An 11,532-nucleotide genomic window follows, 5' to 3' on the forward strand; every position below is an offset into this window, starting at 1 on the left:
TAGTTTTGTGAAAAATAGTATAAGGAGAATACAAACAACCTTAAAGAAAATAAAATTTTGTTGTTATTATTGTTGTAACATTGTGCTTCTATTATTTTCCTTCTATTTTTGTTTTCTTAACTTTACAAAGTGTATGTAAGAAATTTTTTTTGGGTACCCTTACTTTAAACTAAGTTCTATGTAAAAAAAAATATTAGACTATTTGTCATTTTCTTTTGTGCTATTAGCCTATTATACCAATTTTAGTAAGTTTACATATGTTTTTAGTTTTTATATTTTGTTGAGTTTTTTTTATTCTTTTCATTATATTTTTATTGTAGTCTATACTAAAAGTGTTAAATTTACAAAGAAAAAAAAAATAAGTATCATTGTGACATTAATGTATACGTTATTTTTATCTCCCACTTATATACTTTTTATCTTTTCTGTACATTCATCCCAAAAATATTCTCTTAAAAAAAAAAAAAACTAGAGTTGTCTTCCAAAATTCTATAAAATTTATTTTTGTTAAAATTTTACTTAAATTTTCTAATACTTATCTAATAAATGATACTTTCTACTTAGGAGTGAAATTAATAGTTTTGTTGTAATGTCATAGATACAACTAACGAGCAACAAGGGAACAACTAAAGGATCATTTAGAGAAAGAAGCATCGTGGGTTTTTTTGCATAGTGCTTATAACATTAGGGAAGAATGAATATCTACTATTATTATTAGAGTATTGAATAAAATATCTTTGTAATTATTTTATATTTTTGTAATTACTTTTTTTTAATTTGTAATTGCTTTATAACCATTAATAATGTCGTTGTTTTTAAGATAATGTTGATTATTGATCTTTCAGATAAAATCAATGATAAATCACAGTCATACACATTATAATGTATTATTTGTTATAAATTATTTTGCAATTAGGTATATCCATGACACATAATCAAAGACATTATTTATTAACTTATTAGAAATAACTACTCAAATAGATGATCTAGAGCTTGTTATTCTTTCATGGGGTTGTATGAATTTGCTACTTTATTAGGAATATTAATTAGTGTATCTGTGATATGTCTAGGATTAGTATAATAGTCTGTGTCAAAAAGCTTATATAATAAAGAATTATAGTTAATAAAGGATATTATACATGAAGAGTTATGTCTTTATTAACAACAAAAACTTTTGAGATAGTAGTAAGTGCTCTTAGTTATATTATTAAGTATTAAAGTTGGTATATATTTAAATCTTAAATTTGATATATTTCTAATTATTTCAAGTTTTATGGTTGAATCTTCTGTTATACAGAGAAAATGATATATATGTTAATAAGATCTTAGGAAAGTATAATGAATCTGTGGGTTAAATTTAATTTAGTAGACTATACCTAATAGCTAAAATAAAAAAAGATCTCCATTTAATGTAGGATGAATTATTCTAGGAGTTTCACTTCTACTAATAGTATAAGTTTTTAGCATAATGAAAATACTTTTAGATCTATTTGGATAAATGAAAGAGCTTAAAACATCAGAGAAATTTTCATCAAGAAACAATGAGTAAATCATAAAACAAACTTATATGTCACATCTAATTCAAAATCTTAAAGTTATTGAATTGTGAGTCCTCGTCATTTATATGTTATTCAAGATTTCTTCACTTATACTTTATCTCAACAAACTTTTTCTAAATATAAATCTCTTTCAATAAGTAAACTCTCTCTGTCTCTCCATTTTTTTTAAACATCTCCAATAGAAACTTTTTTAACCACATATTTATAGTAATAAAATCACTAGAGCTATTGTGTAGCAACGGGTCATGCTACTTAATAAATTATTATTTTTGATAATATTGTTAGGACAAATGAGAGGCAAAGTTTAAAACATCGAGGAGATCTCTATCAACATGCTACAAGTAAATTATACAAGTAGAGTTGAATACTACACTTAACCCAAAAGCTTGAGGCTATTGAGTTCAATTCTTGTTACTTATATATTGTTCAAATTCTTCAACCTTCTTCACTTGTACTTAACTACAATAAAAATTTAAAAAAATTAGTTTTATTCAGAATTAATTTTAATAAGAGTTTAAACTTTTGTTGTAAATATTATTCACAATAATTGATTCTTTTACAGAAAATTCATACATTGCAAATGTATTAGCTATAGTTTTAGACAACTACAAGTAATTATAGGACTTATAATTTAGAAACTCCTACTAATTACCTTTAATTTTTAAACCCTACGTAATACATGTTGTTACTCCCAATTGAGTAGAATTCCTACTAATTTCTTGCAACTTTCAAATCCAAGGTAATACTTCTACTTACTTACAATTAGAAAACCTTTCAGCAACCTAATTGTCTACGATTTTAAACCAATCTTTGATACATATTTTAATATTATATATGAATTTAAAATTTTTATTTTTGTAATTATAACTATATGAATTTAAAAATATACAAGTTATATTAATGTTTTAATACATCTCATAATCTTTTTAAGTGATTATATAATTTTTCAAATTTTATAATTACAAATATTTAATAGCAATATGGTACACATGAAATGTAAATAATATAGTACATATTCGTAATTTATATGTTGAAATTTTTATTTATGAAATTTATTTTCAGTTATTTTTATTGTTATGAAATAAAGATACTCCTATATTCTATTATCATTAATAAAATTATTATAAATTAAAAAATTTAAATTAATATCAATATAATTTAAGAATTATTTAAAATGTCAACAAATTTTATTCATCATTCTTTTATCGCATATATTTAGTTGTAATAAATTAAACTCTACTCATTACAAACAATTATATACAAATTAACATCAAACATTATAGAATTTATAAGATATTTTGGTTATTAAATAAATTAAATTATTTTTTGTATAAAAATGGTTTAAAAATTTAACTTACAAATTGTAAATGCATCATTTAAAAATATAATAACTACATATTTTAAATGTCATGATATTATAAATTCATTTTATTTTTGTGAAAAAAATGAATTTAAGATGATGAAATTTTGACATCTTTTATTACTTAATTTAATAATATATACACATTTTCGTTATATACCTTTTGTCTCGTCTATTTTTATTCACATTATATGTATTACATCATTACCACATTTAAAAGAAACAATGATTTAATACACATATTATTAGATACTTTATATAGGCCATGCTTCACTAAAATTGTAATAGGCACGTACATGGTTAGTTTAATTTATTTTGAAAATAAAATTGCTAGTCATGTATTTCTTAATATGTGATTGCTATGTTTCTAAGAGTTTAAAAAATTAAAAATAAATATAATTTCATTTTAAAAAATAAAACAATTATAAAGATATGTTATTAATATTTTTTAAAATAAATTATTTATATTTAATATAGCAGAAAGAAAATTAATAGGATTTCTTATTTAATTTTAGCTTCCTCGATCCTAACATATGAAAGAATTTGAGGTAAAAAGGTTTCAATATATTTTTTCCTTTCTTTTTACTAAAGTGGGGACGAAAAAAATCAAAATAACAGACTTATTTATACGTCATTTTTATTATAACATATTCTTAATATTTTGATAATAAAATAACATTTTTTTATAATCATTTCCAACAAAAAGTAATAAGTTAGATATATTGATGATCTCACATGCATTAATTGGGTTTGAAATGACTTTTCAAGCTTAGAAATTAGTTTTTTTTATCTAATTATTTGTTAATTATTATAAGATTGGGTCTATATTTATATATAAATCAATAAATTTTAAAATATTATTGTTATTAATTAATACGTCAACTAATTAGACCTAAAAAATATTTTCAATAGCCTAAAAATCTAACTATTAAAATTATTATTTTTTAAATGTTTTAATCTAATTCATTTAAGAGACAAATGCGGATTTCGTGATAACTCATAATTCATGGTGCACCGCGTAATTTGGACTCATTTGGTAGACCTAACAATATATTTTTAATAATTTTAATATATTTTTTATTATTAATTAAAATTTATTAAAGATATTAAATTTATTAATTAAAATATGAAAAAAAATATTAAATTAGGAGTGAGAATGTATTATTAATGTTTCTTTTAATAAATATAATTGTATAAAAAATAATAAAATATGAGAGTTAAATAAAAATGTAATAAAATAAAATAAAGATAAATTATGTTATTAGGACACCAATTTGTTTGACGTACATTACGACAAATACATTTATTTTATTAAATTTTTAAAATAAATAAAAATTAATAGAATAAAATAAAAATTATATTTAAATAATATAATTATTCTTTTATATATGTGTTAAATTTTGTTTTACCTAATATAATTTTTAAATTTCTTATAAATACTTATGTTCATATTTATAAATTTTTTTATCACTTTATATTTCGTAATTATAAGATTAAAGAAAAATAAATTTTAAAAATATTATTGTTAAATATATATATATATATATGTAATTATTATAAATTTTATTCTTTAATTATTTATATATATTTATTTTAAAATAAAATATAGATGCATGACATAGTTTATTGACTAGTATTAAAAAATTATGTACAGTAATATTAAAATAAAATATCAAGATAAGAATATGAACTATTAAAATAAAATAATAAAATATATATATTATATTTTATACTAAGATAACATTAAAAATAGAATAAAATAAAAAATTAGAAGTTAGTGTTAATAGATTTAAATTTAAAAAATTAGACTAAATATATTTTAGAAATAGATGCAAATTTGTTTTTCAAAATTTATACTTATTTTAGAAATTATAAATTACTAATAAGATTTATTAAATTAATCAATGATATTTTTCATAATATAATATTTTATTTAAATTTAATATTATTTGTTTTAAAACATATACTGTACAATTTATATATAATCTCAATAAAATAAATTAACTCAATCTTATTTTATAATTTTGAATATGTTTTCAGGTATAGATCGAATTAAACCTGTGTGGGTCATTTTTTAAGTTCCCAATCAATTTTAAAATACGCCAAATGAAGGATAATTAATTTGTTCGTATTTAATTTTATATTTCTTTGTTCTAAAACAAGAAAAAAAGTTAAAATCGCAAAGTATGTCATATTACACATGTCCTTTGCACTGGAAATGGATTTTCATGCATCTTACGATAATTAATACTAGGCAAGGCATAATTGCTTTTCTTTTTCTTTTTAGTGTTTGATTTACATTGCTTAAAATTATAGATAGCATCTTTAGTTTTCTTTTTAATTATAATTTTTAATCTTAAAATTAAATAATTAGTTTTTAATGTTAATCTTCCTTTTATTTAAAATTATCTAACTCTCATTTTTTTACTTAAGTTTTTATAAATTAAAATATTTTAAACTTTTTAATTTTCAAAATTCACTAACTTAATCATTATTTTTCACAGAAAACAATTTCTTTTTTTTTAAGCCACATGTCACGTTCTATAATCTTTATAGAATTTTATTGATTTTTTTTATTGAATTTCTAGCTTCTAATGGTTTTATAACTAACAGTAAGAATCCTGTGCTATACAGCAGTTTTTTATTTACAATTTTTTAAAATAATTTAATAAACACACGTATGATGATAATTGTGTACTCAACTAAAATCGTAATGAAACTAACTACGACAATAAAACTAATTACGGTAACAATTTTCACAACGTTAGTTACTTCAATAATGCTACCAATACTAATTACAGTGTCATCTTTTCAAACAATAAAATTATCAGTGTAATTTTAGTGTTAAATTAATTTAAGGAAAGAGTATGTTAAAATGCACATTTTTCATTAATTAAAGGCCTTTGAAAACGATATGCAAATATTAATTTGTTACAAAAGAAAAAGTGAGTATGAGAGAAGCTAAAGTCAAAATGTTAATAGTTGCGGATCAGAGTCTAGACCATTCTGCCCAAGTTGGACCTTCCCTTCCCTTCCGCACTCTTTAAATCTTCCACCAGCCTCTCCCTTTTGCTCCCCTAACTCTCTCTCACAGATCCAAACCCAAAAAGAGAAGAGAGAGAGAGATAAAGAGATTCATGGTGAGTTCTTTTTCCCTCTATTTCTTGCACTCTTCTCCTCTAAACCATATCCCTTTCTTCTCCTTAATTTAATTATATCATATGCTGTGCTTCATTTCATATATATAACTTAATTATTCACATTTTTCAGTCACTAATTCTCTTGTAGGAATTAGAGCAACACCAGTCAACAAGATGGGAAGGCTATGTGAACTGGAGGAACAAGCCAGCTCTCAGAGGCCACCATGGTGGCATGCTTGCAGCCTCCTTTGTTTTGGGTCTGTCCCAATTTCCCTTCTTTTCATGATCCAATAGTTTAATACATATTTTTATGTCATGGGTAGGACTTATACATTCATAAAAATCATGTATGTGATGAATGATGTTACATATAATGAAACCATATCTGGCACTTATTCCCACGTTTGTGTGTGTGTTTGTGGCAGTGGTGGAGATTTTGGAGAATCTGGCATATCTAGCCAATGCAAGCAATTTGGTGCTGTATCTGAGGCAGTACATGCACATGTCCCCTTCAAAATCTGCCAACAATGTCACAAATTTCATGGGAACTGCTTTCCTCCTTGCCCTCCTTGGAGGTTTCTTATCTGATGCCTTTTTCACCACTTATCACATCTACCTGATAAGCGCAGTTATTGAATTCCTGGTATGACACATCTCTTGTGAGACTTTAATTTCTCTCTTCCACTTCACAATCTCCTATAATTGTATTCCTTATAAGCCACTAACTGCCAGTGCTACCTTGATTTTGCATTTATGTGTTTCTATTTTCTTTTCCCATTATTGATCATAAGGAATTAAGGGAGGGAGAGAGAGAGAGGGTGGAATTTAGTTTAGTATTGGGTTCCTTAAGGAGCAAGCGTCTTTAAAAACCATGATGTCTGTCTTAACAAGAATCTTAGTCAATTGCAAGTTGCAAATACAACTTGCAATATGGGGCTGCATCAAATGATGCAACCAAATCCCTATAATAGAATTGAAAAGATGTCAATAATGTTATATTAAAAAAAAAAATTTAAAAAAAAAACTGTCTTATCCATCCCCTTTGATTCGCTTTCTTTTTGCTGCATTCGTTTGCCCACTTGGTCATAGAAAGCCTCATGAATTGCATGAGCGAACGGCCACTAAGATACCTGTCTAAGTCAAGAATCATTTTTTAAGGCACCAACATGAGAAAGGAAAAGAGAAAAACAGAAAGAAAGAAAAAAGTATAGGGGTAGCTTTTATCTCTCCTCACATTAGTATAACGCTAACCTTGAACTCCCAAATGTGTAGAGATCTATTGCTAGTGGTGGCTAAGAAAGACAAATTGTAGCAGAGAGAAAAAAGTGGCGTGTGACACAGAAGAGTGAATGAGACAAAATAACAATAATGTTGGTGGAGGAGTTTTTTCATTTTTTGTGTTATGTATATTAATTATTTATTCTTCGTGCCATAAGAGAAAAAAAAAAAAAAGAGTCAGAGGGAAACGAATTTAAAAGATAGTGGGGGACCCAGCTATTTATCTTCGTCATTCATGCAACGTATATTTCATTTCCTTGAGAATGCCTAATTGCCTAGGACCCTATGTTTCTGTGGCAGTGCCACACGTTGCACAAATAGAGATTTCGCTCAGTTATGTTTGAACTTGGAAAGTAACATCATTGTCGTTTTGGCTTCTCAAACCGCATGCCCTTCTCTATACGCCATCAACAACTCCTTCTGCTCTACGGATTTTGTTCCGCCACTGCATAAATCGCGTTTATTCAATTTTTATTCAATTTTTTTCCAATATATAAAATTAATATTATAAGAATTAAATTAAATTGATAAACTTAAACGCTAGAGCTATAACTACACATACTACACAGTTCCTCATGAAATGGTGGATTTGACTCTGTGCCAAGTCTTGACATGTGGCACTGGCATACCGATAAGAAACCACGCAATAAATAACTTGGAATAATATATCTATTCAGACAAATCCCTGATTTTTCATCATCAGTTTTTATTACTCTTCATTTTATATTAACTAAAAAACAACCTGTTTTGTTCTCTCTCTCCATCTCTCTTCTCTCTCTACCCAGCGATGTGACATTATACATTGTATACGAAAGTATAAATTAAAAGTGATGCGAACCAAACATGTTTCATTCAAATAATGTTACAAAATAGATTCAAGATAATAGAGAAAGATTTGAATAGAATTAATTTTGACATTTAGCAGTTTTTATTTTCGTTAGTTCACAAAGTTATTAATCTTGTAGTATTTACCCTTGATCTATCAAGTTTAAATGAGTACAATTATGCAGATGAGTACAATGCCTCTAAGATTTTAATCGTGTTTATTTTGAGTAAATTATAGATAAGTTTGAGAAAAACGAAAAATAATGAATCGTGCATAAATTATTAAATATTGCTAATTGCATAGGAGTAAAATCCTCCGCAGATTCAGAGGAACTGCAGTTTGCAGAATTGCAGTTATAGACCTAACCGTTAAAGTTTATTAATATAATTTTTGGGTTGACTCCTCTAAACTAGGAGATATGTAAAGTATAGAATTTGAGTAGTTTAAACCCCATCAAAGACAGCTATGAGCACCCCTAGTTTTAGCCAAAGAAGTTTCATAAAACCACTTACGGTGGGACAGCATGTGCAGACATGTTTTTTTTTATTTGTTTTGGTCAAAGGGAGATATATCTCATTAAAAGCCAAAATCTCCCACAGTGACACGTCATGACTAATAGTAGATCGTGGAACGTACGAAGTCATTGTCTGTTCAATACCAGTCCTGGGGCTGAAGTGGGGATGAGCACATGGCCTTGGCCCACTTGGGTGGCCCATTTTCATCAACAGATACTGACCCTTCCTTATTTGGGCACATTTTAGAAATGGTACAGGACACGTTATGCTCTTCCTCTGTGTGTTGCATCTCACTGGTTGACTCTCATTATTTCATATCCCATAAAAATGTGTGCCTTGCTAACTCAAACAATAGTTAGTGTCTGTATGTGCATTGCCATTTGCTTTGATTGGTTACCAAGTTGATATTTGCTGCAGTTTTTTTATTCTACATCAACATATTGGGCCCGGATAACTTTATTTATATTTTAAATATAATAAATATATGATTCTTTTATTTGATAATTTACTTTATAAAAATAAAAAGATTTATTAAAAAAAATAAGAAGATATAAGCTGGGCTAGCATATGAGAAATTAAATAAAATCTGCTTTATTGTATTGAACATCTGAGCATGGCTAAGGGAATTGGAGCTTGTGCAGGGACTGATTGTGCTAACTATACAAGCTCGTGTACCTTCACTGAAGCCACCAGAATGTGTCCCGTCCACCCCATGCCATGAAGTTAATGGTGGAAAAGCTGCAATGTTGTTTGGTGGACTCTATCTGGTGGCTCTTGGAGTTGGAGGAATTAAGGGATCATTGCCAGCACATGGTGCTGAGCAATTTGATGAGAACACCCCATCTGGAAGGAAACAAAGATCAACCTTCTTCAACTACTTTGTCTTTTGCTTGTCATGTGGTGCCCTTATTGCAGTCACATTTGTAGTGTGGGTTGAAGACAACAAAGGGTGGGAATGGGGTTTTGGAATCTCTACTATTACCATACTTGTATCCATCCCTGTGTTCTTGGCAGGTTCTGCTAGTTATAGGAACAAGATCCCTTCTGGAAGCCCACTTACCACCATTTTTAAGGTAAAAACTAATGAGAGTTGCCGATATGTGCTTAGTTCTAAGGAAGTATTTGACCCAGTTTTCTTTTTACTTCATTTTTCCTTAGAAGAAGCTCGGTCATGCACATTTAGAGAAAAAGGGGAAACAGCAATAATATTTTCATGAAGAAAAACACAAGAAAAGGAACTTTTAGAACTTCTACTTAAGTAGAAGAGAAGTTAAAAAAAAGATGTTTCAAACACTACAGATAATTTTTTCTTTTTTATTTATTCACTTCATGCTCCACATATAGTTAATTGTCTTCACTCTTTGACTAATTTGGACTTGCTGCTTTTGACTGAGCAGGTACTGGTTGCTGCTTCACTCAATAGCTGCTTCTACAGAAATTCTAGCAGTGCTGTGGTGAACATGACTTCAAGCCCTTCTAACCAACACTCAGGTAGAAAAGAGGCAGGGAAAGAAACCGCCAATGCAAACAAGCAAACTGAAGCAACCCCAACAAACACACTCAAATTTCTCAATAAAGCAGTTGAAAACAAGCCAATTTACTCATCAATGGAATGCACCGTGGAGCAAGTAGAAGATGTTAAAATAGTGCTGAAAGTAATACCCATATTTGCTTGCACCATTATGCTAAACTGCTGCCTGGCTCAACTATCCACATTCTCTGTGGAACAAGCTGCAACTATGAACACCAAACTTGGTTCCTTAAATGTTCCACCAGCCTCCTTACCAATTTTCCCAGTGCTCTTTATAATGATTCTAGCACCAATTTATGACCACATCATCATCCCATTTACAAGGAAAGTGACCAAAACTGAGACAGGCATCACTCACCTCCAAAGAATTGGCATTGGATTAGTCCTCTCTATAGTCGCAATGGCAGTGGCAGCAGTTGTTGAAGTAAAGAGAAAAAGGGTGGCCACTAACTCTGGTTTATTAGACAATCCAACCCAACCACTACCTATCACATTCTTTTGGATTGCTTTTCAGTACTTGTTCCTTGGGTCTGCTGATCTTTTCACTTTGGCTGGGTTGTTGGAATTTTTCTTCACAGAAGCACCAATTAGGATGAGATCTTTGGCCACATCACTTTCATGGGTCTCTTTGGCTATGGGCTACTACCTAAGTTCAGCAATTGTATCAATAGTAAATAGTGTCACTGGTAACTCCTCTCACAGACCATGGCTAGCTGGTGCTAACCTTAACCACTATCACTTAGAGAGGTTTTACTGGCTCATGTGTGTGCTCAGTGCATTGAATTTCCTACATTACCTGTTTTGGGCTATCAGATACAAATATAGAGGAACAGGAACTACAATTGAATGAAAATAGAAAACCAAAAATAAAAAGGTGGAAACTTTCAAATCGGTTATGAAGCCTTTAACTTCAAATGGTTTAGACCACTGATCAAAATCTTATGAAGCCAATATTCGGCTATAACTGTATATACTTGCACTTGCCCGCAACCGAGTGTATCGGCAATTCCTAGTAATAGAAATACAATAGAGAGAGTGAGATTTTATATATTAGAAAAGAGGGTGCATCTTGTTTAATCAATGTGGCTCTTTCATCACGTGTACGAAGGATCAAATGAGTTGCATGCAGATGCCCCTACCCAACTTGTTGACTTATTTTATGGGATAAATAGATGATTTTGCTAATTTTTACACATCGCAGTGATGTTTGGCCCCCGTGCTCGTTTAGTCAAAAAAACTAATAATGGTATCATTATAAACGAAGCTCTTGCTTTTTTTTCTCCATAAAAATTTAGAGTGAGAGAGGACTTTTCTCCTTTCAAC

At 28.4% G+C, this 11,532-nt stretch overlaps 1 protein-coding gene across 1 annotated transcript; it reads left to right on the forward strand.

Annotated features, from left to right (window-relative positions):
* The first annotated feature begins 6,276 nt into the window (after positions 1-6,276).
* Positions 6,277-11,059, forward strand: LOC113859629 (protein NRT1/ PTR FAMILY 4.6-like). Its single transcript, XM_027492351.1, has 4 exons — positions 6,277-6,316; positions 6,485-6,702; positions 9,320-9,751; positions 10,076-11,059. The coding sequence occupies exons 1-4, from the start codon at positions 6,292-6,294 to the stop codon at positions 11,057-11,059; spliced, it is 1,659 nt and encodes a 552-aa protein (XP_027348152.1). The 5' UTR covers positions 6,277-6,291.
* Positions 11,060-11,532: the final 473 nt, after the last annotated feature.

This window comes from Abrus precatorius, unplaced genomic scaffold (assembly GCF_003935025.1).
Source record: "Abrus precatorius isolate BTA unplaced genomic scaffold, Abrus_2018 Scaffold2, whole genome shotgun sequence".
Lineage (NCBI taxonomy): Eukaryota > Viridiplantae > Streptophyta > Magnoliopsida > Fabales > Fabaceae > Abrus > Abrus precatorius.